Source organism: Streptopelia decaocto, assembly GCF_964273445.1.
Source record: "Streptopelia decaocto genome assembly, chromosome: 1".
Taxonomy (NCBI): domain Eukaryota; kingdom Metazoa; phylum Chordata; class Aves; order Columbiformes; family Columbidae; genus Streptopelia; species Streptopelia decaocto.
Genome location: NC_138663.1, coordinates 109,843,849 through 109,871,730, shown reverse-complemented (window position 1 = coordinate 109,871,730; position 27,882 = coordinate 109,843,849). Strand labels below are relative to the sequence as shown.

At 36.1% G+C, this 27,882-nt stretch overlaps 1 protein-coding gene across 1 annotated transcript in view; it reads right to left on the bottom strand.

Annotated features, from left to right (window-relative positions):
- Positions 1-27,882, bottom strand: part of IL1RAPL1 (interleukin 1 receptor accessory protein like 1) — a gene marked incomplete at its 5' end in the record, with an annotated part of 642,382 nt that overhangs the window by 315,210 nt on the left and 299,290 nt on the right. The window contains one exon of the mRNA XM_082065594.1: positions 26,639-26,918. Coding sequence (XP_081921720.1) covers positions 26,639-26,918 — 280 coding nt within the window. The remainder of the gene's footprint in view (positions 1-26,638; positions 26,919-27,882) is intronic.

Sequence of the window (27,882 nt, the reverse complement as noted above, 5' to 3'; positions counted from 1 at the left end):
CAAAGCCTAGATTAATCTTTAAGGTTCTTCAGACACTAGGTCCATATGCTCATATACCAAATTTCCTGCTCTTTAACTTTAAACCCAGAAATTTTTACTGTAGATAGAACGTTATTTGCTCCTTCCAGCTTTAGAAGTCAGCATGCTTCAATATGACAATGTGCAATTATGAACTGGTCTGAGGATCAGCCAACCTCAAGGAGTAAGAGAAGGCAACTTTTCCCTAACTGATGGCTGTCTCACCATCAGCATCTCAAAAACATCTGGGGTCTCATTCATGGTGCATATAGATTAAAGCTCAGCACATTACTGCCAGTTGTCTACTGCATTGGTCAAGAAGTAACCGCTGAACTTCTCTGTACTCTTATACTTGTGCATATACTGCATGCAGAGCCTGCACACAGCAGAAGATGTCCTACCAAAGGTGACCCACTGACGTGTAACTTCTGTCTCCTCAGTGAAAGATTCTCCAAAATACTGCATGCTGTTTTTGCAAAATATAATTAACCAGACTCTTAGATATGCGAAGGTCTTTTTAAGATCTGGACTTTAGTCTGAAAAATGACATGTGTGTATTGTTAGAGTCTTGTGTTAAAAGTTAAGCTCCTTAGTAAATGTTTTTCAAGAGGGAAGAAAATCACACAGTTAAACAAGGTGCCAGTAGAGGGATTCAGCAGAGAGGCAGTTTCAAATTTCTCTGCTATGATACATATTCTGTACAATTTTGAGCTAGTTCAGTTAGATACTTTGAAATGCTTAAGCACTTGAGGATCATACAAAACAATGGGATTTAGAATCTTAAATATCTAAATGCAACCTGCCTTCTCTGTGAGTCAGGTCCCTCTTCACTCTCTCTGTTGAAAATGTGAAAGATCAAAAGCTGTTCAGGTAATGTACAATACTATAAAATAAATTAGAAGTCCTTAAAATCAACAGACTTGTGTCAGGATCTATTTTGAATGCTATTTCACAAAATAACAATATTTTTAAAAACATGGGGGAGTGGAAATAAATATCTAAAGATTATGTTGCAGGAAAAAGTTCCCAAAGGAACTCAAATACAGTGTTGCCAACATTTAGGAGCACAGTGGTTAAGGTCAGTCAAAATACAATAAAGGGATTGAGGAAAGTAATAACCCATGTGAATTTTACACTTGGCTTAAAGAAAGTTTGTCAAGTGGAATAAGTACTTCTGATTTACTTCCAACAAGTATCTGGTCTGTATTGGAAGTTATGATCCACATATGGAATCATAATTATCAACTCCATACCAACATTAAAAAATTATTCTGGTGTTCTGCTTGACCACAAAAACCACAGAATCACAGAACCACAGAATCGGAGTATCAATTATATTGTAAAAGAACCTTATGATTATTTAGCCCAATGGTTAACTTAGACTGACTGTATTTATTCACTGCCGGTATTTATTCACAGCCAAGTAAAACCGTTAAGGAAGTTTTGCTATAATGTTTAAACTATTAGCAATTTAAGATCCTTCAACTGCTAAATACAAAATATGGGCAGTTCCAAGAAGTCTTTTGACATTCCGTTTTTTAACTAAAAGCCTTTAAAGATGGCTTAAATGGAGAGAAGATGTTTCTTTTCTTTTTCTTTTTTTAAAGGGGGGAAAAAAAGAGATAAAACTTTGGTAATATACTGTATCAGACTGCCTAGAAAACTAAGCAACAAAATCACTAGCATCTGAATAATTTTTGTCCACTACATACATCTGACAGTTTATTTTTCTTTGTTTCTTTTTGTTAAATAATAGTAATTACAAAATCTACAGAACTACATCCTGGTCCCTTCCATTAGTACAGGAAAAGGTAACAGTTAGAATGAACTAAAAGCCTGAAAGATATCTTGCAAAGTAACAGAGTGTCATCGGCACTAGAAAAAGCTTTGCTGACCGGATTGCTGTCTACTTTTGCAGAAGTCTCTGCTCACCATATACATCAAACTGTGTGCTTGTGTGTTGTGCTCCATGAAAACTGTTTCTTCTGCCATTATTCTTCCCTGAGCATTAACTGGTGATTGCAGCTCCTATTGATTTTCCCAGTTAGGGACAAGAATCAGGCTGTACACAGAACTGTTGTATTGTCTCCCCTCATTCCTCAAACAGGGAAAGAGAAAGTAGCTTGGGGAAAGTAAATCCTTGTGGGAAGTAAAATATGAAAGAAAGAAGAGAGATGAGGGTGAAAAATGAAATATTAGGGATGCCCAAGGATGTGACATGAGAAGAGAATAGCAGCGAGACTGTGAGATCTCCCCACTCCTGATTCACAGCTGTACTGACGGTCTATATTGTGTGTCGCTTTGGAACTGCTGCATGGTTTTGACTCTACATGAGTGGCTTCATATAAGAAAATAATTCAGGCCATTAATTCAGTCTCCTGTTTTGACTATTTCATAACAAGGTTTTCCTATTTCATTAGATGACCTGAAGCATTAAACCTGTATTACCAGACACAGGACAGTATATTCAACCTTTTATTGCCTAATGGCTACATTGCTTCTATATTGCTTTTCTGTCCTATTCACAATATATGGTAATTGATTCTAAATTTAGTAATTATTATGTTTTGTTGACATTACTAAATAAAGTTTTTAAGATTCCTATACTGAGATTTCAGATTTTTTTAAGCACAAAGGGCTTTTTTCATAAGAGACAAAATGCCGCTTACTTTTTTTTTTTTTTTTACAGTTTTTGTAGCAATAATTGACTGATAACCTCAGAAGTTCTGTGCACTAAGGCTAAAAGACAAAGTGTATATTTTTGATTGTATGAAAGAACGTTTTCTGTATGATATCAAGTGATTCACAAAATCATCCCTTTCACAAGGAACCTGGTCATAAATCAAAGACATTATGTAGAGTGGGAAATACCAAGTGTAGTATTGGATGTGTATTGCCTAAACAGCTGCTACTGTACTGATTGGCACTTGAGCATGTGCATTGCATATGGATAAAAAATAATGAATGTATTCATTGTAATGAGTAACTTACAACAAAAGATGATTAGGAGGTAAAAATCATGATGCAACACCTAAGGAAAAGTATACAAATAACAGAAAAAAGGAGGGTTTCCAGGCTTGGACTCAGATTGCTGGGTAGTTTGACTTCCTTGAGCACTACTAAATTAATCATGAGAAAAAAACATAGTATGCATGCTTCCTATTACCCACTGTGTCTGAATAAGGTGCCCCATGTGGCAAGTCCAGATTTAAACCTGTCTTCAAGGTTTATTGAGTAAGCTAAGGATCTTTTTTAACTGGCAGAGCAGAAGACTGGAGTGATCAGTATTAATAGTAACTGCTTTCCAAGTAGCTGATCCTAAAAGCTCCCACAGTAGCACAGCTTCTTCATATGCTGAAGGAAGTAGCAGCCAAAATCCCAAATTACAGTGCTACAAAAGGACTGCATGAGAAAGATAAGCCTGAATACATATTAAAAAAAAAAAAAAAAATTAGAATTTAAAATTCATTATTATGAAAAAAAAAATCATTAAGATGTTAACTCGGGTCCTGTCAAAACATTATTACTGCTTGTGCCAGGAGAGATAACATCCAAGTCATCCATAACTTCAGAAGTGTGGGTTCCACCATTATGGGAAAAAAGGTACACTCTTACTCCAGTTACAGCCTTTCATTATAGGTTTTGTGGCACAGCTTAAGTGAAGAACATCTCTCTTTGCCTATAAAATAATTGAAGGAGCAGACACTGCAAACTGGAAGAGCAGCATGTTCAAATCAAGGGAAAATACAATAACTGTCATGGAACATTCACAAAATTAATTTATTAATTTTGCAAAAACTCATAAAACTTCTTTTAATCTTTCTATTTTCTAGGTTTCCCTCAAGATCAATCGATTTCTTAAGGTTGTATGATGAATTAAAGATGAAGTTGCTGCCATATCATCCAAAATTATAAAAACACATGCCCCTTGCAAATACTATACAAGTAAATGGCCATGATAAAATTTGAAAGATGTGAGAAGAATTTATCATAGTCACTTTATAAATTTGCTCTAAGTGCCTCCGTTGACTACACAGACAATGTCATTGCAAAAATGTGGAGACATCATTATTTGCACACTTTTTAGAGCCATTTTCATGTAGCGTTATGAGTGAAAAACAATTAAAATTCAGGTCTTCAGAGACCCAATGGCAATGCTGTCACAATGCAATTTTAGACAATTCAATTTAGATGTAGCAGCTGCTTTTCAATGAGATTTTGATGTTTACCCAGTTTTGCTGCTGGGTTAATTGAGTCATACTGAGGTCAAGTGGCTTGTCGGCAATCACCCAGATGTAGGCTCAGTGAGAATTACAGCTCAGGACTATCACAGCTATAAACCTCTGCTTTCTTCAATAGGGCAAAAATACAAACAAAAATAAAATAATCAATGAAAGACTGCCAGTAGAAAACTATGTCAGTTGCCACAGTAGAAGATTGCTTGGCTTACTTGTATTACTAAAGAATACCCATTAAGTAAAATGGAAGAAAATACATTAACAAATGAGATTAAAAGAAGAGCTAAATACTTTAGAATTTATTTCACCTTAACAAACTGACTTATTTTAAAACATGCCAACAAGTTAAACTTGAGTAATAACCCAAGCAGTAGAGCTTAAATAAATAATCTTCCTTTTGCCACACACACACACAAAAATCATACCAAACTCATTACATAAACTGAATGCTTCTCTGTCTGAAAGCCACATCCAGCACTGTAGACAACGTGAAAAAAAAAACACATGCTCGAAGAATAACTTGAGCTTCTCAAATCCATTGTTGAATCCAGTTCAGCTGAAAGTGTTTTGGGAAAAGGTGTCATGAAAAATGGTCCTAAGTGCAGCTGCAATCTCAGCTGCAGCAATAATTAAAAATCGTAAATTTTACAGTGGTACATATAAATAATTAAAATTAGCACATTTTAACTCTGAATATTATATTCCTCACATAAAATCATATCTTAAACTGTTAAGTAATCCTACTTTGGAACTTATCTATCCATGGTTAAGCTGCAAGTTACAGTATGTGTTACTAGAAACATGAGTTTTGACAGGGTTTTGGAGTGAGGGGGAGATTTTGAATAAGTGTGTTCCCATGCACAAGTAAACAGGTACTCCAGGACAGAACTGATGACTCAATTAACAGCAAATGTCATGAACAGAACAAAGGTAAGAAGTGTGAGGTCAGAGAAGCAGAACTGGTATATTATTTAGAGGAAGAAGAGGTTAGCTAGTGATGGTGTCATCAGACAACCAACTACCAGCAGCAGTATTCCAAAAGGCCTTAAAATAGGCGACACAATTAACATGAAAATGAGAAAAAGTAGTCACAGAGATGAGGGAAGGAGAAGAGCAGTACACCTATGTTAGCATTTTAATTTGGATAAAGAGTGCACTTTCAAACATAACTTCTCGATCAAGCCTATTGCAGTCTCACATTGTACAAACCAGGCTCTTTCAGAGAAAAATAAACTGAAAGATTCCTCCAAGATCACACTTAATGCGCTCTGACCACCACCAACAGAAATTCAATCTAAGGTGCCGGACTGCATCTAGGCTAAAAAAATCCACCAGAAATACATGCAATGTAAACGTCAGATCCATAGCACCAGTTGTTTTGCTCCACATCAAACCTTACAGGCCTGCATTATTTGCAGTCAGACACAATCCTTTAAGAGCATTTAGAAGTAGGTAGAATCTGAATTTCTTTCATTTTGGGGAAACTACAGAAAAGCAAGGCAACATTCTCTGCAACTTGGGGTGAGCATCATCTTTAAAAAAAAATAGAAAAGGAGAGATATTAACTATAACTGCCAATGGATTAATGTAATCATAACTTATGTTGACCTTCAGAGATCATAAAATCTAAACCTCTGCTAAAAGTGAAAACGACAGACAAATTTACACAGATTTGTCAGTCTCATTTATTTTTGAGTACAATAGAAGCCTATTAGCCCATCATAGCCTACTCCAACAGCCTGATTTTTCATGAGTAATGTTCATGTTATCTATATTAGCAATCTATCATACAGCTATATGTACATTCCTCAACACTTATTGAAAGCTACAGGTTTTATTTCTTTTTAAGAAAAAGAAAACCCCAGCTTAGATTGAACAATTATCTAATCATCCCAAAGACACTTCAACCTGCATACTTCTGTGAATGATGATGAATACAACAAGGCAAGGAACAAGCTAATAAAGAAACAGAAATCAAAGTCTGCCACTACCTGGCTTATGTTTTCACACACATAAAAAACAAACAAAACAAAACAAAACAAGCAAATCCACAACACACAACTACTCATACCCCCATAATAAACTTATTCAACAAGGAGAAGTGCAAAGTCCTGCACCTGGGAAGGAACAACTCCATGCACTAAGATGTGCTAGAAGACACCCAGATGGAAAACAGCTTGGCAGAAAAGGACCTGGAAGTCCTGGGGAAGACCAAGTTGAACACAAACTAGCAATGTGCCTCTGCCACAAAAAAGGCCAAAGGTATCCTCAATTGTATCAGAAGAAGTATTGCCAACAGGTGGAGGGAGGTGATCCTTGCCCTCTACTCAGCACTGGTGAGGCCAGACCAGTGTCCAGTGTCCAGTTCGGGGCAACCCAGTACAAGACAGACATGAACACACTGGAGAAAGTCCAACAAAGGGAGTGTAAGATGATTAAGGGATTGGAGCACCTCACATATGAGGACAGGCTGAGAGAGCTGGGACTGTTTAGCCTGGAGAAGAGAACACTGAGGGGGGATCTCACTAATGTATATAAATACCTGAAGGGAAGGTGCAAAGAGGATTAAGCCAGGCTTGTTTCAGTGATGCCCAGTCACAGGAAAAGAGACAGTGGACACAAACTGAAAGACAGGAGTTTGTGTTTGAACATAAGGAAACACTTCCTGAGGTGAATGAACCCTGGAACAGGTTGTCCAGGAAGCTTGTGGAGTCTCCACCCTTGGACACATTCATAAGCTATCTGGACTTGGTCCTGGGCAACCAGCTCTGGGTAGCCCTGATTGAGTAGGGAGGTTTGGACCAGATGACTTCCAGAGGTTCCTCCAACCTCAGCCACTCTGTTATTCTTTAATTCTGTGATCTACTCTAAACTGATGTCTAATCGGATGTAGGAAAAACATACTCATACTAAAGCCTGAATTGGTAAACATATAGGAGTCTCCAAAACATCTGTCCTATGTTAATAGAACAAGAACTTCACCCTCTGTTTTCTTTTATGGTGCAACTGAAGCACTAGATGTAGGATACCAGCCTGCATCAGGATTCAGGAAACATGGCTTCTATTAACCGTCCTCCACCTGCTCTCTGATCCTGTGGAAGTCAGTGTACTTTTGCTCTTAATGCTAACCTTTACCTATTGAATCGTTTATGTCCTATAATCTTGAGATCAAGGCTGTTGTTATGAGTCAGGTCTCGATTTGGTATAATATGTCAGCTACAGGGTTTAGTTACAGCAGATTAGGATCTTTCGCTTGGAAACGGCTCCATGTCAGCAGTTTATAAGTGAAACTGAAAGACAAATAATGCCTTACATTAACTACTTGTTCTTAGTGCATCACATACACTAATTTCCATGATATATGCTTTATATCTTGTGTGACTACTTTGGTACAGTTGAAGAAGTTCAGTTATTCTGGATGAGAGAGGATAAGATGTTATTTTATTTATTTATTTTTTGCCCTTCTAACTCATGTTGCTGATACCTCCTGAATTGGATGGGTGCCCCTTCTTTTGTCATCGAAATTAATTCATTAATTCCTGTGTCAGAAGAACCAGTTTCAAATAGAAGATGCAACTGATCACAATTTAAAAAAAATGTAACAGAAAATGGGGTGGAAAGCTTATACTGCCAGCCTTGTAAGTTAATAATAAAAATAATGTTCAAAGAGATCTTCAAGTCCAGTGTTACATAGTGTGTACTGTGATTTTTTTAGTTGTAATAATAATATTTGAATTTAACCTTTCAACTACAAACTTTGAGCTTTTTTATTGAGAAATGTGATAACAGTAGTAGAGAATCACTCTTAAGAAGAGTAATTTTCTTTATTAATGCATCATGATATCACAATCTTATCTTGACTTCTATGTGCACAGCCAAATGCATGTATACACAGATAATGAATGTGTATACTAAAACACTTGAGGTTTTTAGCTTATTGACTCCAGAAATATTAGCATTTGTTTTGTCTGTACTAGTAAGATGAAAGGATAATATTCATGTTGCTTGGGTTTGCTAGGCAATAAATTTTTCTGGCAGTTGATTAAATACTAGACCAAAGCCAAGACATTTAATCAATGCGTAAAGCCCTTTGTTGCTTGCACATTCCATCATCATGAATTTTACTTCTACTCTGACAAAAACAAAATACTTATGGACAACATGATCTTACAAGTTCCCTTTCTTTATATGCTCCCTTTCTCATTTTCGAAGCTTTAAATACGATGTGATAGTGACACAATTCATAATCAGCAATGTTCTCTAAAATCCAGTCTCCAAAGATGAATCTATCTGCATACATAAGATTCATCGATTGATTTCACATTGTTTGTTTGTCTGTCACACACATTCTCACATGTGGAAATAAAAAAGAAAGTACATTCTCAGATAAAATCACAATGAATCAACCTCATTCATTTTATCTATACTACGTGTTGCATTTCAAAAATCCACAGGCTACTTTGGCTGCCTGTCCATTCATTTCAGTGAAGCATCTTGTTAAAATCACTTATGCAGTTTCATCTTTTTGTGTGTAATATGAATTATATACAGATCACGAATAATATACAACATGAGACAAATGTGTATAAATTCAGGATGTGGTAAATATTTGCAAGGATCTCCCTTAGAACTCCTGAAGTTGTTCAAATGATGTATGGAAATGTATTTTATGCCCTGGGATTCTTTGGACACTTTTCTTTTTGCTGTTCATAATTTCTTCTTTTCAGCTTGGATGACTGGACTTATTTCTATGTTATCTACAAACATCATGTCCTCCTTCATTACATTATTTAAAAAAAAAAAAAAATAAGGATTGAATGAAAGAGCAATGAAGAATGAACAAGAAAGACTAAATAATAAGGCCACTGGTCACACATGAACACTCATTTAGCACAAGAATACAGAAGAACAACTGTTTCACAGGAGTATGGTCGTCACTTTCTTTAGGCCCATCAAAGCTCCTTGTTAAGCTTCCAAGTCATGACTATTTTAGGGTCCTGAGAAGGAAGGAAGGATCTATTTCTTAAAAAGGTGCATTTTGAGGAATAAAAGCTGTTGTTCCATTGTCATAGATTTTTTTTCTTTTTTTAAACATCATTAGGGATCATACTATAACGCTGTAGTCTAACCACCTGCATGATGCACACTATGTAATGCATTATTTCAGTACTAGAATGTAATTTCTGTTTAAGGTATAGCATGCATTTTACAAAGACAATTGTAATCAATTTAGATGTTCCAGAAAATGAACATTTCAACAAAACACCAAGTAAATGGCTCCAAATATAATAGTCATGAATGAATCATTGTTCCTAGCCTGAGTGCACATAGCTCAAGTTTCCTACCACAGAACCCTGTCCTGCCTTTTGCTGAGACATCCTACTTGCTGTTTCCATCCTCTGTCACATATGTAGGGGAAAAGACACAGAACGGAAACAGGAGCTTGTGTCTGAGCATTATTTTCAGTTACTCCATAGACCTTTTCAGTCACTGAACTCCTAGACAGCGTTCTTTATCCTGTACCTGTGATGCATGGTCTGAAGTTTTAATGCATATGTGATGGGATTAAATATTCACATTTTGGAAGGGACTCCGCATTATGAGAATTAAAATCAGTGTCTACAACTGTCTAATTTATAATCTGCCAGATGTCTCATTTGTGTAAAACTGTTAAGAATAATTATATCTTTTCTCTAGAAAATGGAAATCTGTAATGGATGGAGAAAGGACTGAAATGTTTAAACAACCCATTAAAAATATGTAGTGCTAACACAGGAGGGGTATCACTAATGGTTGTCTATCAAGGTTTTCAACCTTAGCCCCATACTTTCCTGAAGGTAATTTAGTTTATTAATTAGCTCTGCTGGAGTACATTTCATAACTGGTGTGTTACAACACATACTTTATTTCAACTCAACTCCTCATATTTCCTCATTAAAAATACACATATTAATAATCAAGTAAATACATATTTATAGACTTGACTACACACTTAAACTTTTTGGAAAAGAAAATCATGTTAATTGCAAGATTATTTTCTGCTAGTTTTTCAAGTTTATAATAGTGGTAGCTATAGTAGTGTTTGCACAATAAAGGAAGGAAGGAAGGAAAACATGGATCACAGTACAGTTTTGTAAACTAGAGGTTTTCATATTACACTACTTAATATATTGCATTCTTGATTTCACTTGGACTCAAAACCACAGCGTATAAATGACCAGACTTTGTTTTCTACAATATACCACTAGATGTTTACCTAGCCAGGATCACAAATACTGTAAATATGGAAAGACCTTTTTGACATACTCTGTATGTCAAAGCCCTTAAACTTCTTTTAACTGAAGTGGTATTTTGCTAATTAATGAGGCTGAAATAACTGAATAAGAAATATAGAGCCTTTAAACACTTAAAATGTCAATAGAAAAATAAACTGCAACAATTCCGAGAGTGTAGTACAGGATGTGTAAATCACCTACATTATATCGTGATTACTAACTATACTGTGACATCAAAATCATTCTAAAAACATGACAATTACTTCCTTACCAATTTCTATCAATTGCTGTGTAACAGTTATTCAGTAGCAGATGACAGTCCACTTACACTAAATACTTTCTCCTTTTTTTGGTGACACAAAATCAAAACCATCATCCTACTCACAGTGATTACTTACAGTTTTAAAAGAAATAGCATCTATGATGCAATCAGATTTGCATAAATACAAAGATATATAATTCCTGTATTGTAACTTGCAAAATTTGCAAATTTGATGTACAGTCCTTCAACAAACATAAATTTGGTTCTCATGCCTCTACCAGATAGAGCTACTGAAGAATCAGAGAGTATTAGATGTTAGTGCATATAAAATCCTCAGAACTTTATTGATAATGTAGCTCAAAAACATTAATTCTCCTTTAGCAGTGTTGACACTACTAAAACAAGAGAGTCTATAATAGTTATTCTGTCACTCAAATTAAATTTATTTGATGCTTTTTCTAAACACCAAAGAATAAAACATGGTGGACAACGCAAGTACTACCTGTCAATGATCTTCTCAGTGGCAGCAAAGGACTGAAACACAAGCAAATTGCTCATTTAAAGTCACTGTTTTAAAATGAGACTTTGAGAAAAGGAGTGACAGTAGGATTCACTGTAGTTTCCCAAAGTTAAGGTTTTCATTAAATACTTGCTGTTTCATGTAAGAATGTTAAGCCATAGTCTGCTATAGACCCTCATCCACATTTTTACTCCCCCCTCTCATTGTTTAAGACATATCCCACATATGACACCTGCCGTCCCATGTAAATATCAAGCCTTATCTGTGAGACACATCAAATACCCACCATCTATCACAGCTTAACTCATCCAATAAGAAGCCATGCATATTCTGACCAGGTGGGACTAGGACACTCTGATTTTCAGTGTTTGAAGAATGCCTCAGAAAAATCTGGATCATCACATATTTTTCTCATAATATTTTTTCCATGCAATTGTGTCTTGAGTAGATTTCACACTTATCTGAGGCTATTCTTCTTATTTCATAATGAAGGGATCAATGTAACATTGCTGGCAACAGGTGTCCTTCTTTTGTTATAAACAAGTTTATCTTTTAGTGAATTTGCCTGTCAGCTAAAGCTTTCATATTAGCTGCATTTTCCTGGAAAACCAGATACATGTTTTGGTAAACATAGCAATGGAATATGAAGTTATTGATAAGCATGGATGCACCTTCTGTGAGAGGGGCAACAAGAAACAGGTGACCAAGAAACTGACCAACTGAGTATAACATGCCATTCACATGAATACTTCATATAAAAACTGGGAGATCACAAGGATTTCATCCCTTTTCCTCATGGCCGACATTAGGAGAGGACCTTGCTAGTCGTCCCTGCAAACTGAGGCCTAGTTACAGACTGAATCCAGCTCAGGTTGGCTGCAGAGTCCAGTCTAGGACTTCAGGTGCCAGCTCTGCAGGTGCTGAGACTTTCAAGATTGGTTTTGTCTATTTTGTATTATTTTCTCTATTCTTATTAGTAGCATTAGTAAAACATTTTTAATTTTTCCAACTCTCTTCTCTCTGTCCTTCTTTCCCTCCTGATCGCCTGCCCTTAGTGGGAAGGGGGAGAGGGAGGGGTGAAGGGGGAAAGGCAGGGAGAAGGGGTTAACAATACATCTGCCATGGTTTTATTGTCACCCCGCAATCAAAACATTGACAGCAGGAAAAGAGACTGTCACTTTCCAAACCTGAAAGCAATGCTACTGTGAAGGAATTTTTTTGGGAGAGGGTATTTTGCCACACATAATTCGGTGCAGCAGGGAGATTGTATGCACCCTTGGTATCACCTCCAGCCTCAACTGTGCCTGCCTGGAGACACTTGTCCCACTCATTCCTATGTGGTGGTCTAAGAGAATGATACATCCTAAATGGGAAAGCTGTATGTGTTACTATTAAATCTCATAACCATCTTAGAGACATTTTTAAGAAGGACAAGCACTCAATATAATTTTTATGACATTAAATCCATATGATTTGTTAATAACTTTTCTACCTACAGTGCTATAGGTAAAATTCATAGGACAGAAGAGTCGGAGATGATCTATTAATTTTAACAAGATATATACACCCCATTAACATTAAAACCATACAATCCATGCAATAAAATGCATGAACAAAAAAGGTGAAGTTAAAGAAATCAGATGTAAAGGAGTGCAGTAATTAGAGTTTCCTTGATCCTGGCACCCTGTGTGCCTATATTACAATATTATCTTTAACCAGCATGAACATATTTCTTTTTCCCCAGTCTCTCCTCCACTCAGCCACTTCCTCTTCTTATTTGGTACCCTGGATATTCAACGGATGTACAATCCCCAGTAAATGTGTTCTGATCTCATCTTTCTATTTTATTTTCAGTATGCAGGTCCTGATTTTACTTACTGCATATCCTGAACCGAATACAAAGGATTTCATTTCCTTATAAGCTCACGTATAGTTTTATCACTGCACTACTCAAGTTTTTCATTAACCTCTCACCTTTCAAACTAAACGTTTGACTGCAGTCTCCCAGGGAAATTACATTTACCTTTTCCTTCCCCATCCTGAGAACTTGAGCCAAACAATTCATAAAGAGCTAGTTGTTTTCACTGGAAAGTTAACTGAAATTTTCTATTCTCAGATCAACTCCTCTCAAATAAACCTTGACTGAGTGTAAGTGACCATTAAATGACATGCACTTGGAATGATGGCCTAAGCAGATGAAAAAATCTTAGCTTACTCCATGCATAATTTATGTAGACTCACTTCCTGAGTTCCAGCCACCTGAGTACCCCTACATTCAAGTTAAGACTCTATGTGGCTAACAAGGACATCACCAGTAACATTTGAATTATACTTGAAATGAAAACACATTGGTGATCATATTTTTAACAGCTTTGCAGCTTTTAATACATGCTGATAACTGCAAATCCAGGTCCCACTGGAGTTATCAGCCAATATCCAGTGACTACTGCTGTTCATTTAACAGCATATCATAGCTGGGAGTTACTTACTGCTACTTATAACATGTAAGAATAATGTTCATGGCATGAAGATCGAGAGTAGCTGTGGATATGGGCTTCAAAGTCATTAAATCCTATTATTACCTGCATCTACATATGTATGCATGCATATATATGTATATATATATATATGTACTTATCTTCAAATAATATACATATATGCATATATGAAATCTGCATGAAGGAGAAGAGTTCCAGTTATTAAGGCAGCAAAAATGCAGAAGCATCTTTCCTAGAAATTGTGTGGCAGAGAAATATTTCCTACTGGATCAAGAAGAGCAGTAGTAACTGAAGCCCACTTTCCAAATAGGGCAGTACAATGTTAAATACAAGAATGCAGAATAACTTATGAAGTAAGTAGAACTGGAAATTAAGTCAACAGCAGCTCCTATGAACAGGTGAAAACCTGTAGTTTCTTAAACTTTGCCCTTAAGCATTGAAAAGATTTATCTTGAAGAGACAAAGAAATCTTCACAGCCCTTTCCAACTGCTGATACTGATGGCACACTTTCCCATTCTGAATCATCCCTCTGTCTTCTCCCTCATGTCTTTGTTTCTTTTTTCTAATATCTTATGTTTGCCAACACTTTTCCCTGCATTTCTCCACAAGAAATACTGAAATATTGAAATACTGTCCCATGAGTTTTTCAGGACTTATTTTGGGTGCTACAACACTCAGTGAGATGAAAAGATACAGTGCTGATGTCTTGGACTTTTTTTTTTTTTCCCCTTCATGTAGTTGTAGGCATCTTAATTGGGCTTTGATCGTGTAATCTGAAGACCGACTAATACTACACAAGAAATCCTGAACCTGCCTGGCCTTGGCCTGAGTCTAGGTGCCACACATTGGAAAGAAGAATTCCCTTCAGTTGCCATATTGTCATAAAACTTCACAAAAAAACACACTAGAGTTTGAATAGATATCAAGGGAGAACTATATCTGAGACCAAACACTGAACTGAGATGCTAACATTGAACGGAGTTAATTGCATTTCAGGGGACAAACTAAAACAACCCTACCACTCAACCCTCCCCCCCCAAAAAAGCCCAAACAACACAGCACAACCACAAACAAACAACAAAGCAAAAACAATCAAACAACAAAAAACCTAAAAACAAACAACAACAAAACAACAAAAAAAAAAAGTCATGAAAGTGTCACTGAAGAGGCATTAGTACGTGTGCTCAGTTGAGCAATCTCTCTGTCACTTTAATAACATACAGTTGAAGGTGATGAACTCTAATCTGCATTCTCTGCCCTTAGAAGCCAGCCAACTTGATCTTAAAAACTCAAGGCTGAAAAAATGAATGCCAAAATCATGGAAAGGTCATGTTATAAAGATTTCCTGCTGACTGAGAAATTCAGTTTACATAGTTGTTATTATCATTATATCAAAGAAAATTAAAAAAAAAAAAAAAAAAAAAAGCCTTTCAGGGGCTCTTTTCAGCGCACAGTGAAAAAAGAGTGGCCAGAATTTACAGTGTAACCCCAGAAAAGAGAAAGGCTAAACTCATTCCAATGACCTGGCAATATTCACAGGAGAAATCTATCACAGATAAAAATTAAATCCAGTTTTCAAGCATGTCCTCATCAACTATATTTAGCCCATCCATTTCTGTCTTTAATTCTCTTTCTTGGTTCACTATGCACATATACATATCTGTATGCATATGCTGGTGTGCAACAATGTATATGTGTGTGTATATTTACATGCACACACTAGCTCTTGCAATAAATGAAAAGAGGTGGCCTCCTCACTGTCCAATCTTCATTAATTTTCTAAAGAAAGTCCAAATTTAGCACTCAGAGGCTATATCACAATGCTTCCTGCATTAAAGGCTGATTAAGATTATAGAGACAAACTTGACCTTTGATCAATCTTCTCAGCCTCTGCAATTAAATTCCTCAAGATCTGTTGGGTCAGCCTCATCATCTTTGAAATTAGCAGCACCAGGCTATGTTACTTTGACAGATGGTAGCACTAAGCAAGCACCACATATGCAAATGTCATTAGTTTTCCTCTATAGTGGGAATAGCTGCATAATATTATTTTCAGTGTTACAAATACTTTTACTTGCTAACTCTGCTTGTAAGCTTTATGTCTGGAAGACATTAAAACAATTATAAATTCACCAATTTCAGACTACCATCAAGTCTGGATATATTTGCTACAAAAAGCTTACAGTAGTCGTTCTACAATGACCACAGGAACTGAAGAAACAATTAATTATGAAATATGGTCATTGCAAACATGGGTCTTTATTTATGTTTACATGTGAACTCTGACTTTACCATAACAGAACAAGAAAAAGAAATATTCTTCGAATCCAAATTATTTAGGTGTTATAATAACTCATTTTATTATTTCTAGCACATCAAACCTGAAGTCACTTCGAGGTTTTGCATGACTTCTCCAAGTACTCTATCATCTTCACACTAGGCTATTGATTCATGAGCATCAGCACTTCTATGAAAAACCTGCTGTTCAACATTGCCAGGCTCTGTGAGTAACTTGCTTCTCCTCATGCCCCACATTTCCAAGGTAGTATCTCATTAACATACAGGCTGTGCAAATAAGTATGTGTTGTTTTTTTCCTCCAGTTCCCTCCATGGTGACCAGCTATTCCATGATGAGATCACAAACTCTTTGGGTCAAACATCTTATTAATGTATAATTTAATGGACATGAACATTTGAGAATGGAAGTTACTAAAATAAATTATTATGATTTCTTCATCAAAAGTGTTAATCATTAACTACACCCTCTCAGATGGGCAGCATTTAATTTATATTTTGATTAAGAAACAAAAATCCCACAGAAATGCTAAATGTCATTTATAGCAGAACAATGACTCACAGTCATTCCAGTAGTAGTAGTTTATAATAATATCCAATATATTATTACAATATATAGCAATATATATATATAGCATTTTATATATATTTTGCTAATTTTAAAATGTGTATATAACACAGACTTGCCTTAGCATCTATTCTCAAGTTTCTGTTTTTATCAGTAGACTTCCAGGTTAGTAAATTTGCACTAACCTGTCTGTGACTATTGGAAGATTACCCTTAAAAGCAGGGATAATGCATCTTAATAGCCATCACTGTTTAAAACAATTCCATGTACGAAACCCATGCCACAGTGAAAATTCACAGGCTTCATCAATATAATCCACTCAAAAATTGTTTAGAGACATGATTAGAGAAACAGAGAGTTTCCTTTTCTTTTTTTTTTTTTCTTTAAGGATTTAGAGACTTAAAAAACAAGAAGAACAAAATTGAGTCAGAACAAGGCTTTCCAACAAGAAAATATTGATAGCTTGCCTTCAAGTTTCTATAGGCTAATACATTTATTCTTCAATTTCTTCTTCATCTGTTTATCCCCTTTCTCCCCCTGTAACCCATACTGTTCTGTCTTTTTGATGAGAGATACAGTTTTCTTCCAAAAGGACAGAAACAAAATTTTTGATGCTGAAAACCAGTGAGATAAGTCCTCAAAATAATCTAGACAGTTTTTTCAGTCTCCCAATTATTCTCCTTATTTATTTATTTATTTGGTTTTCTTACATTTAAGACTTCACATATTGGTCACGTAGCATAGCTGATTAATTTTCCTTCATATGTCTTGCTAATGAGAATAAGGTACTTTCCCCCCCCCCACCAAAAATAAAAAAATCCCAAAACAAGACCACAGAGAGAAATCCAGAGCCATGTGTATGTGCTGAGAGATATCTTATAAGCTTTCTTCAGTTCTTGGATTTTTTGTTTGTTTGGTTTTTTTTTTATGATTCACTGCTTTCACAATTTTCCCTGGAACAATAATATAATCATTAAAAGTTCTTTAAAACAAAGGGGGGGGCAAACAAATTAAATAAATAAATAAATACACATCTCACCTGAAAATCACTTACTACTGCTTTTGCTTTCATTTCACCAAAATTATTTACTGGGGAGGGGTGGCGAGGGGAAAGGAGGGGAGGGGAAGGGAGGAGGGGTAAAGACCTCCATCTTTTCAATGTTCCGTATGCTGGGGACCACACTACCTCTTCTTAATTTTTGGTAATATTGGGTGCCTTTCTCTGAATTATGAAAGAACAGAAGAGAAAAGCAAGGATCAGAGCAAGGATCATGAAGAAACTTCTGAACACTTCTAGGAATGCTTTAGGTTAGTCTTGGCTGGGGGGAAATAGTCTAATTGCTGTGGGAAGCAAGGACTGATGGAATTCCATAGGCATCCTGAAAACATAGCACGTCCTTCCCATCTTTACTCATTCCTACCTTAGTAGTTGGGTTAGTGGGGTTCCTCAGTCCTGTTCAACCTGATCATCAATGACCTGGATAAACAAACTGAGTGCATCCTCAGCAAGTTTTCTGATGATAGCAAACTGGGAGGAAGGGTTGATACATAAGAAAGCTGTGCTGCCATTCTGTGAGACCTGGACAGGCTGAGAACTGGGCAGAGAAGAACCTGATGAAATTCACCAAGGGAAAGTATAGGGTCTTGCACCTGGGGAGGAGTAACCCCAGGCACCGCTACAGGTTAGGGGTGGACCTGCTGGAAAGCAGCACTATGGAAAAGGACCTGGGAGTTCTGGTCAACAGCAGGCTGACCATGAGTCAGCAATGTGCCCTTGTGGCCAAGAAGGCCAATGGTATCCTGGGGTGCATTAAGAGGAGTGTAACCAGCAGGTCAAGGGACGTTATCCTCCCCCTCTATTCTGCCCTGGTGAGGCCACATGGAGTATTGCATCCAGTTCTGGGCTCCCCAGTTTAAGAACGACAAGGAATTACTGGAGGGAGTCCAGCAGTGGGCTACAAGAATGATTAGGGGCCTAGAGCACCTTTCTTATGAGGAGAGATTGAGAGAGCTTGGTCTGTTCAGCCTGGAGAAGAGAAGGCTGAGAGGGGATCTTATTTATCACAGAATCACAGAATGTTAGGGATTGGAAGGGACCTCAAAAAATCATCTAGTCCAATCCCCCCACTGGAGCAGGAACACCTAGATGAGGTTACACAGGAAGGCATCCAGGTAGGTTTTGAATGTCTCCAGAGAAGGAGACTCCACAATCCCCCTGGGCAGCCTGTTCCAGTGTTCTGTCACCCTTACTGAGAAGAAGTTTCTTCTCAAATTTAAGCGGAACCTTTTGTGTTCCAGTTTGAACCCACTACCCCTTGTCCTATCATTGGTTGTCACCGAGAAGAGCCTGGCTCCATCCGCGTGACACTCACCCTTTATATATTTGTAAACACTAATGAGGTCACCCCTCAGTGTCCTCTTCTCAAGCTAAAGAGCCCCAGCTCCCTCAGCCTTTCCTCATAAGGGAGATGCTCCACTCCCTTAATCATCTTTGTTGCCCTGCACTGGACTCTCTCCAGCAGTTTCCTGTCCTACTGGAACTGAGGGGCCCAGAACTGGACACAACATTCCAGGTGTGGTCTCAGCAGAGCAGAGTGTAGAGGGCCTTATAAATATCTCAAGGGTGGGTGTCAAGAGGATGGGACAAGACTCTTTTCAGTGGTGTCCAACGCTAGGATGAGGGGCAATGGGCACAGACTGAAGCACAGGAGGTTCCACCTAAATATGAGGAGAAACTTCTTTACTTTGAGGGTGCCAGAGCACTGGAACAGGCTGCCCAGAGAGGTTGTGGAGTCTCCTTCTCTGGAGACATTCAAGACCCATCAGGACACATTCCTGTGCAATCTTAGCAGGTGGGTTGGACCACATTATCTCCAGAGGTCCCTTCCAACCCCAGACATTCTGTGATTCTGTGATTCTGTGATGGTGGCACTAGAAAGTACTCAGTAGGCAGTTTCTCTTCAGTTTCCCTACTGTATTTGTAAGCTTTCTGGGTTACGGCACACACACCCTTTTCAGATTCAACTTTTCTAATACAGTCCTGCAACGCTTCACCACAGTCCATCTAATACTTGATGTTTCTTGGAGTCTGATTAAACCTCAGCTGCTGCTTCTCTTTCTCTTTTTGAAAGGAGCACTTGTAATATTTATTTGTGTAGAAACCTTGTAAATGGTAATCTAACTACTAAGAGTCTTGTTTGATGAACTGATGTCTTTTAAGTCAGTTTGATGAATTTGGAGAGCCTCAACCACTATTTTAGATTTGCATTTCAGAAGAGTTTAAATTATACATTAATTCAATCACATCACATTTTTATGTTTAGACTCTTCAAATAAGTTTAATATTTTAAAATGTCAGTCTCATGACATAGTGCCAAGTCCAGAGATATGTCTCTTAACTTTCACATCAGCCAGTGCATTTCAATGTATGTGATATGAACATACAAGTGAAGTTTAGTTTGGGATTTAAGACATTTCAGTTCTGTGATACACTCACATTCATATACCTGTGTGCTATGTCTAAACTACTGTAGCTGTTGGTCCAGCTGGTGGAGCCTAGCAAATGGTTTAGCCAAAAAGCCTTGAGAAGTTAATTTTATTTGCCTGAGAGTGGATCTGTAGTGGCATATATCTTGCCCAAATGTATCCCACATTCCACCTCCTCCAGATCCAACACTCTATATGTCATTCCCTTGGAAATGTGTTGGAAATGCTCTTAGGGCCTCTAAAATAGTATTAGACAACTATCCCTTTGTAACTAAATTAAGTCTTAGCTATATTTTAGCATCAGCTAAATTGCCCTCTGCCCTGAGAACAATAGGAATTAAAGAGAGAAACAATTCAGATGCAGCTATTTAGCATGTAGATGCTCAAACTGAATTTGACATCTGCACACTGTTTATATACACAGAGGTAAGCATTTGCAGGACTGAGATTCAAAATATAACTTGTTAAGACAAACTTAAATGATCATATAAAAGGTAGAAGGCCCATATTACTACTAGCTAAACAACTTGGTTGTTTTGAATTCCTTTAGAGGAAAGAACTAAAACAAAACAAACTTTGGAGACAAATCAGAAATTGAAGCCAATTTTTGAAAACATGTGCAAGTTATTTGAATTCTTTGCCTTTGTCTTCCATTTTCTTTAGTGCCTGGAAGAAAATCTTCTACCCTTGTCCTAAGTATCTATTACATGGAATTAACTTTATCTGCAATTTTTCCTTCTCCCACATTTGTTAAAAGGGCAGATAGGCTACTTCTTCTGTACTCTTACATGGCTTTTGGTCCTTTTCTAAGATGTATAAAGTTAACGAGAGAGTCTAAACCAGACAAAATTCTTTCTGCTCCTTAATGAAAGTGAAACTGTGTTTCATGCCACAAACAATTCATACTAGTACAACCTGACTACATGTTAATTACAGCTGCAAAAACAAACATCAGAGTCATATTTTACTATTACACTGAAATGAGATCTGAAGTGTTACTTTTTTGGTCAGAAATATTAATTTAGTTGTGACAAGAAGAACCTTGACAATCAAAAGGAAAATGAAACTGGTTTGCTCGAAGTACTCTTAAGTAAAAAACAAGCTAACAAACCTCTAATAAAACACTGGAAGCAGTAGTCAGACTAAGTTGTTTGTTACATTGCTATATTTCAGCAAAAGAAATGTAGTAAAATAAACTTTATAAGGCTTTTATTCAAATTGTTCTCTCCTCAAGCACTGACTATGCCATTCCTCTAAGTTCAGAGCTGTTCAAATGAGATATTAACAATGCTTTCTGCTCAGTCAAAGACACCTCCCCCCACCCCCCGCCCCCAATATCGGTATCCTTCCCCTCAGTATAAATCAATATATCCTTTAATTAAGTCTTACCTAAAACAATTCTCTGGACTAACTCTTTTAGTTCTCACACATGATTATACCTAGTCCACCAAGACTCTTAACTTAAAATCATAACTCTACCCACTGTAAAGATCATATTGTTTCTTTACCTACTCACCATCATGATTGCTTGTTTGTTTTTCAGTGTCAAGTTCTCACTGAGCCAAACAAATAGTAAACACATGCTAGAATTTGGCATTATTCATAGCTTGTATCAAGAATGAGACAAGGTACCCTGTACTCACCTGTTTATCTCTACAGTATTAGGCATTTGTTTTGTCCTAACGTAGGTGAAAGGTATTTATCATGTACAATAAAGATGCTAATGTCAGACATCTGACCTCCTGCAGTGTCTGAAGGACAGGGGAAATGGAGAATGAGTAGATTTCAATCATCTGACTTCCAACAAGCATCAACTTCAAGAAAATCTCAGATCTCATTTATTTCTAGGAACTAGCAAGTGCTTTTCCCCCTCTGTACAGGACACTTAATATAAGCTCCAGCAGCTCAACCTGTATAAATTCGTAATGTTACCCTGAAGGCTTTTTCTACTCACCAAGGCATGCTTAAGTTGCAATGAAGTATTTCATAGATGTCTGACTAGTCTGACAAGCTTACATTTGAATAGGAGATGGATAAAATCTCAGTCACCATACAAGACAGATTCCTTGTCATGGTTACCAAACACTTTCACAGAAGAAAAAGACATTGGGAAAAGCTCAGACAAGCTTAAAAATGGAGTGCAGGAAAAATGGAGGCACAGTCAATCACCTTCCCTACTCTATAAAAACCAAATTAACACGAAGGAGGGGACCAAAGAAAGTCCATTTCCTTTGTTCTATAAAACTTGCAGTCCATTTCAAGAGGCTGTCAGGGTTGTTGACTTCTGTACAGAGATCTGTAAGGGTGGCTCAAACACTTAAGTAACTCAAATGGTGCAGACATCTTCATCCATACTTTTTCTCCTGGTTTTCCTTTTTCCACTCCCTCTGTTTTCTTACCATATTGCTATGAATGCCTATTTAATAAAATTTTTTAAAAATACTTTATTTATGTAGGCCAGTGTTCTAAACCAGGACCTCTGGGCTTCACTCAAAAGCATCCCAATAAACAGAAATCATAAAAACTTACAAATCAGCATTTCAGACCACTTAAGAGTAATTTTAAACCTGTTTCTAGTGCTGTTTTTTCTGTTAATTATTTTGCCACTGTGGTGATATTGAAAGGAATTAATAGAATAGCAGGCTTTTCTGAAAGCTATTTCTGTGTATTGCTAGCACATTTGGTCTTCCTTTAAGAAAGATTATTTCTTTCATCCATTGTCAGATTTCTTTCTTATTAACACAATTAAATATATTCAGGCATCTCATGCAGATCTAGGGAACTCCATGTTTTTGAACTTGTAAGATAAATTGCTGCTAGGCTTATTTTTCAAATATTTTCCCCTTTTCGTTGTTTATGATTTTCATTCAGATTTAACATCTAGTTGTTATTTGAACACTTTTTTCTTAAGAAAATCATTAGTAAAAACTGTACAAAGAAATAAAAATATTTGTAAGTATATACGGGAAAGGTAAAAGCTCTTCCTACAGTAAGACAGATTTTAGAAATGGTTGGTCCCATGAAATGGTAATTCCCATTTGTAAAAATGTTTTACATTATTCAAGATGATGAAGAAATGGTGCTTGCACAAGGTTGATGAAAAATTAATTGTATTTTTTGTTCGCCATTTCCATAACTAAATTAAAGATTTCCTTACACGTTCTGTATTCAGGATTTGTGATAATGCACTAAACAATTGTGTGCATACATACTGCAACTATGTGCATCATATGGTTTTTAGGAACCAACAGAATGACACATATAGAAATAGATATTCTTCTGAAAATGAATAGAACAAAACTTCTTAGTATGTGAATGAACACTGGTAATTCAACAAGTTACTGCAGGGAGTGGTTAGGCTCCATAGCCTCTTTAAAAACAAAAAAACCAAACAAAAGACAACAGGAGTTTTCTCTAAAAATAAATCACATATGTTGTTATTTTAAACTTTCTGTTTATTATCTCATGTTTATTTCAAAAAATAACTGTGTGCAGATAATAACGCATCATTCATATAACTGCAATTATTTTAACTAGCCAACCATAAACAAACAGTTAAATAGTTAACATTGGTTAAGCTATAATTGACACGACCTGTCAACACTAGGTCTGTTAAACTACAGAAAAGCAATACTTCTGTATTTGAAGTATCCTACTTGTCAGAAGAAATCTATGCTATCTAAAATAAGAATGAATTTGACATGATAAAAATAAAGGACTTTTTTCATAAATTCACAGCAATCTCAGGTTCCTAAGCATGCTTAAGGGAAAAAAAAAAAAAAAAAAAAAAAAAGTGCTGCATTTTATTGTATTACATTTCAGAAATAAACCCAGAAATTTCTATATGCTTCACTGTATTTCAGTCTTTACCTCAGTATAAAATGCTAGATTGTATGTGATTTAACAGAAACAGTTGATGATTCTCAAGCTGATGCTCAGGTTTGTTACTGACTGGGGATGCAAATAGATTTGAACCATCTCCATAGTTGCAGTTATTCCACATTTGAGCCTGGTAGTCACTTCCAAATTTGAAACATCAAAGCTGAATATCCCTGCATGAACTATAGGCAGTATTTTTATAGCTGATCAATAACTAACAAATTTACAGGGTGTTTCAAAAAGATGGACTCTATGCAGACATATAGTGTTTGCAAATTGGGTCCATCTTTTTGAAACACTCTGTATTTTAAATGTGTTAAAGTTGGAGAGCATTTTTCATTTGTAATGTAAGTTGTAATGCATTATTCAAACTTCTATAGTTACCTATTCTTGTCTAGATCTCATGCTTACTTTGTAGTCACTCATGTTTCTGAACAAGACTTGTTGTTTGTATGCATTTTTATTCACTAAATATATCAGCTTACCGATGCAATTAATGTTCGTAAACAGCCAAACACGTAAGTCTGCACAAGGACTCAACTACAGAATAGTAAATGGGCTACTACCACCATCACTATTAAGGACAAATGGAGGACAAAAAACATGTTACATGTCGAAACAGATTTCTACATGAGAAAATGTATTATCTCTAGCACTAAAATGAGAATTTCTAGTTACAGATGTAAAAGCAACCTCACTTTAAAGCATGACTTTAAAAATAACAAAGTCATTAGTTAGTAAGAGCATATTCAGATTCAGAAAGCTGTCTGAATTGCTACATACACTGTATGCAATGATAAAGATGATTTCTAAACAAGAATGTAAAACTCTGGCTGAATATATCATAAAAAGAAAAAAACCCTATAACTGTCTAAACACTGATATAAGAACAGACAGAGACTTCTTAGTATGAAGCCTTTAACCAATACCTGTTTATTTTAGCAGGTCTCCTCAAGGTGAAAGGCTTTCTAACTGTTCATAAGAGTATTCAGAATCACAAACTAATTTGTACTGTATGTTTTAAGAATCTATTTTCAATCTACATGTATAAGCACTGACAACTGGAAATTAAGCATGTGCAAAGAAAGCAGTATGTAGTTTAAAGTAGATTGGAACATGCCCTTACCTACCTCAAGATTAAAAGTAATTCACTTAGAAAAAGCATGAATACAGGTTGGTATGGACATGATAAACACATTTCACAGTATATTTATTATCTAAGTTCAGAATTTATGTATACTTGCTGGAACGTGCAATATAAGATATTTGAGGTTTTCTTTATTAAACAGAGGAGATTAATTATGGTATTGTAAATAACATTATAGAATATTGACAAAACTGTTGCAATATTCACGGCTACTGTTCCACACTTATCTGAAAAATACTACTCTAAAAATAGTTAAATATTCTCCTTAAGTAGCTTAACATGCAGTTTTTTGCTTTTTCTTTTCTAGAAAACCATCATTAGCATCAGAACCATGTTGAAAATGCTATTGAACAAATTATGTGATACAAAATGTCTCACAAGTTTTGTAAAGAGCTCAAGGAACAAATACTAGACACTTAACCTCTCCAGGTGCAGGTAAAACAATTTCCTTATTTTCCTTGCTATATTGAAACAGCTTCATCATGTGGCCCTTTTCTAGCTACTCAGATCCCTTATTGTTTTTTGTTTGTTTGTTTATTTGTTTTTACTTTTTCTATTGTGTATGAGCAGAAAGACCATTTTTATAGATATGCAGAGAGGAAAACTGCTTAATCCGTTCAACTAACTGCAAGAAACAATTGTTTTAAACCTTTGAACAATTCGTAGTGACTCTTCTCTGTACTTTCTATGTATAAAATCTAATTTGCATAATTTCACATTTAGTAAAAATCTAGTAATAGGCTGTGAGACAATATGAAAGTGCCTAGATGACTTTTTTAACTGCAAGGGGCTGGAAATGATATCTTAGTGCAAGACATTTTAAAGATGCAGAAGGAAGGGAACGCTTGTTTCAGAAAGGAGGAAGCACAATCTAGTCCAAGCTATGGTGATAAAGCTTGAAGCATCGTAAGCATCATAAGGTTAAATACCTTTGGAAGACATCTGGCATCCAGTGTCAATTATCAGGCTAAGCCACATGTGATTCTAAAGGATTTTAGCAAAAATGCTAAAATTTCACCTTCGATTTTCCTTATTGCAACTACTGTACATTTTTACAGAAAAAGAGTGAAATAAATGAAACCATTTAATAAAATCCATATAAAATTAAATCTGAATCTGAAAAAGAAGCTTTTTACTCTAGAATAGTTACTGTAAGATTTAAACCAGAATCAGAAGCAAGGACACGACTTATGAATCCAGTCTCACTCATCTTATATATTTTGTATTTTGCTACGGATGACATAAATTTACACAAAAAACAGTTTAAAATGTGCAAGACATTCTACAGTAACTTCTACTTAAGCATGAAACACTTCAAGGAAAGGAATATCAGGAGGAGAAGGAAAAGGAACATGCTCAGAAAATATTCTTCTTTAGCACAAAAGTCTTACTATTAAGAACCACATTTCATATCTGGTTAATTAAAATGCAGTATATTAAAAATACAGTACCTTATGACACATGCATAGAGCCCGCTGTCTTGTACAACTGTTGGTCGGAACCAAATGGAGTCTTCTTCTTTGCTCATTCTAGTTCCATCAAAAGCTATAGGTTCCTCAAAATCTCCAGGTCCAGAGCTTTTGTACCACATCAAACTAAGCCCAGCACTTTGGGCTAGGGAATAATTAGCTCTAATGTATCCATAAAAGAGTGCACATTTTATACGAACAGGCTCTCCCACCAGAACTTGATATTTCTTGTAATCCACAGACCAGTCAGTGCATCCATCAGCTAAAAGAGAAGAGAAAATGACAAGCGATTATCAAAGGTTTCAGAGGGCACTATTCACACAGCAACCTTTATTGTGGGAAAGCACAACATTTGAGAAAATGTGCATTGCGTGACTAGCAGTACTGTTTTTAACTCTAAAAAAATGTGTTTTCACATTGTTAACTTCATGTGCTTGTCTATGCAGAATGGAGATTTTATGTAAAATGTTGATAATTTCCGAGATAACTGAGCAGTTGCTCTTTTTTCTTTTGTGGAACTCCAGCATCCGAGTTTTAAAATACTGGGGTGAAATTGGTGCAACACAGGGGCCATTTAGTACAGAGGGTGTCATAATCTGTGAAATGCATCAATCAAATACCTTCAGGGTAACCATGTAAATGAAGGACAAGGTGCTGCACCCTGAACCAAAAAAATTTCAAGGTTTGGATTAGATTTTATGGAGGAGAAGAAACAGTCTTAAGAATAAGAGCAGTAAGAGCAAATGTGCAAAGAGTTACTGTCAGGAAAATTACTGTCAATATTTTTAATGCATTACTCAAGAACAAGTTAAGCAGATCTTACCCTGAATTCCTGACTTTCTAGAAGTACATTACAAAAACATTTAAATAATTAATGTTTTTAATTTTTCCTGTCCTGATTAGCAATAATTCTATAATAACTTTCTTCACTTATTGAATAGTCATCCACTACCAATACTGTCCCACAATAACTGTTCATCAGAAAGCAATACTAGTTTTGTTTGACTTTCTGAGTCCCAGCAACAAAACTAACCCCCTACAACACACAATCTTACTCCCTCTCCCCCATTATTTTTAGTTAAGAATACAAAACTAACAAAAGGGGAACAGATACTTTCTACAATGGCTTCCTTAAACAAAAACTTATGTCTTTTTTTCTTAAGGAATTTCAACCATGGAATTTTGCCATTAGGTTCACTCACTTAAAACCTTGGTGTCCAGCTTCA